The sequence below is a fragment of the Entamoeba invadens genome (genome assembly GCF_000330505.1).
Source record: "Entamoeba invadens IP1 unplaced genomic scaffold scaff_1105074726711, whole genome shotgun sequence".
NCBI classification, from domain to species: Eukaryota; Evosea; order Mastigamoebida; family Endamoebidae; genus Entamoeba; species Entamoeba invadens.
The window spans coordinates 930,241-932,090 of NW_004443648.1; the positions used below are offsets into that span (position 1 = coordinate 930,241).

Below are 1,850 nucleotides of genomic sequence, written 5' to 3' on the forward strand. Positions count from 1 at the left end.
TGCACGCCGAAATGAGAAGATCATTTATCCTCAACTGAGGAAGAACAAACGAAGTCAAAAGCTCACACGAAGAAATCTCGAGAGAACTGATTTCGTTGGTGATGGTTATTTTCGTGAGTTTGGGGCAGTTGCTCACGACCAACTTTGTTAGTTTCAAGAGCGATGAACAGTCGCACACCGGCAACGCAACACTGTCAAGAGTGAGGTCCACCAATGTCGTTGGAAAATATAAAGATTTGAGTTCTCCCACATTTTCAAGTTCCATTTTTTGGAGAATGAGATTTTGAGTTGAGATTTTTCGGATTTTCTCGCAGTTTTTGAGTGTGAGAGACGTGACAGAAAATGGGATTGAAAGGTGGCGGAATGTTGGACAATTTGAGAGACATAAATTTCGTAGAAATTTGAAGTTTGGGATGGTCACTGGCTTCCACTGCGACGCGTCCAAAGAGGTTATGGTACTTGGGATCCTAAAACAGGATAGACAACTGTTACGAGAAAAGGTAAGAGATTGCAAATCACACTTGTCGAAGTGAAGTGTCGATATATTCGAACATTTGTAAACCGAAAGGTTCTTGGCACCAACAAAGGAGAGCTGACCAGAGGAAGGAAGTGTAACTCCAAATAAGATGATGTCAGTAAATCGGAGAGGTGTTGTTGGAATGCTTTTGAGAGAACCGTAGACGCACGCAGATTGTATCATGCGCTGCTTGATAAAATCGTTGTTGTTGTCGAATGCCATTTCGGCGTGCAATGAGAAACATGACACGGTTTTTGTTTCTATCTGGATGGAGTCGAGAACGTAGTGAACTTTACTGAGTTGTGATATGTCGTACAATTTTGGAGTGACTACAACAGCACCAGGCATTATCGCTTTGATCTCTGCAATATTGTATGATCGCGGAGATCTTAAATAGACGGTAGTTGGGGAAATGACTTTGGTCATTCGGTTCAAAGAAGGAATGTCATTCGCTGAACTTAGATGGACGTGGAAACTCTTGAGCACAAGAGGAGGAAGATCTTGGTGTGGTTGTGAGAACACAGTCACCACCAGTTTTGTGAGATGTGGGAATGTAGAGAGGTCAATGTTGTAATCGTGGTGTATTGGGATGTTCAACACAGATATGTTTTTCCTTATTGGCATATAAGGAGGGACGCATGGAGTGTTAAATGCGTGGCGATAAGATACTGTCACGTCGTCGTTCTTAGTCATAAAACAGTTATAATTATCGACATAAACCCTCACAGGTGCTTTGTGCTCACTCAGCATTTTTGACAAAAAAGGTGTCGAGAGATACGGGAGATGAGGTGCCGAGTGCACCGCCGTGCACACCCTCTTGTTCACACACATGAGGGCGAGCATTTCCTGTTCCTTTAAAAACGGAATGACGTTATGTATCAAGGTCTCATTCTCCATAAAGTATCGAATAGAGTTCTCATCTCTCATTTTTCTTTTTACACGTTCAGATTTCAAGCAAGAAATATTTCATATCTCAAAAATGAGTTTTGATTTGTATAACAACAAACCAAAATGCACTTTTGTGATTGTAGAATGAAAATTTTTATCTCGTTTCCATTTTTTCTAAAAATGGCAAAAAAAAATTGCCAGCGGGACATTTTCTTGAAATTTTTATTTATTGAGATTGAATGACATTACTATGAACTTCGAAATAAATGAAAGATTTCCAGAAAAAATGGAAGTTCTTATTGTGGTGCATTTTGAAGTACATTTTCGGGTTCTTAAATTTCAAAAAGGGTTTTATCACAACCCTCATTATTTTTTCAATGAGTGAAATCATTGGGTATTTATTTATTATTTTGAAAAGGAGAGAATTCTTCAACTTATATCAAAG

The 1,850-nt window shown here is 39.2% G+C and overlaps 1 protein-coding gene across 1 annotated transcript; it reads right to left on the minus strand.

Annotated features, from left to right (window-relative positions):
• Nucleotides 1-1,444, minus strand: EIN_059200 (hypothetical protein; the record flags this gene model as incomplete). Its single annotated transcript, XM_004260168.1, has 1 exon — nucleotides 1-1,444. A coding segment is annotated over one exon (1,444 nt), but the record flags the coding sequence as incomplete, so codon positions are not given.
• Between the last annotated feature and the right edge of the window lie 406 nt (nucleotides 1,445-1,850).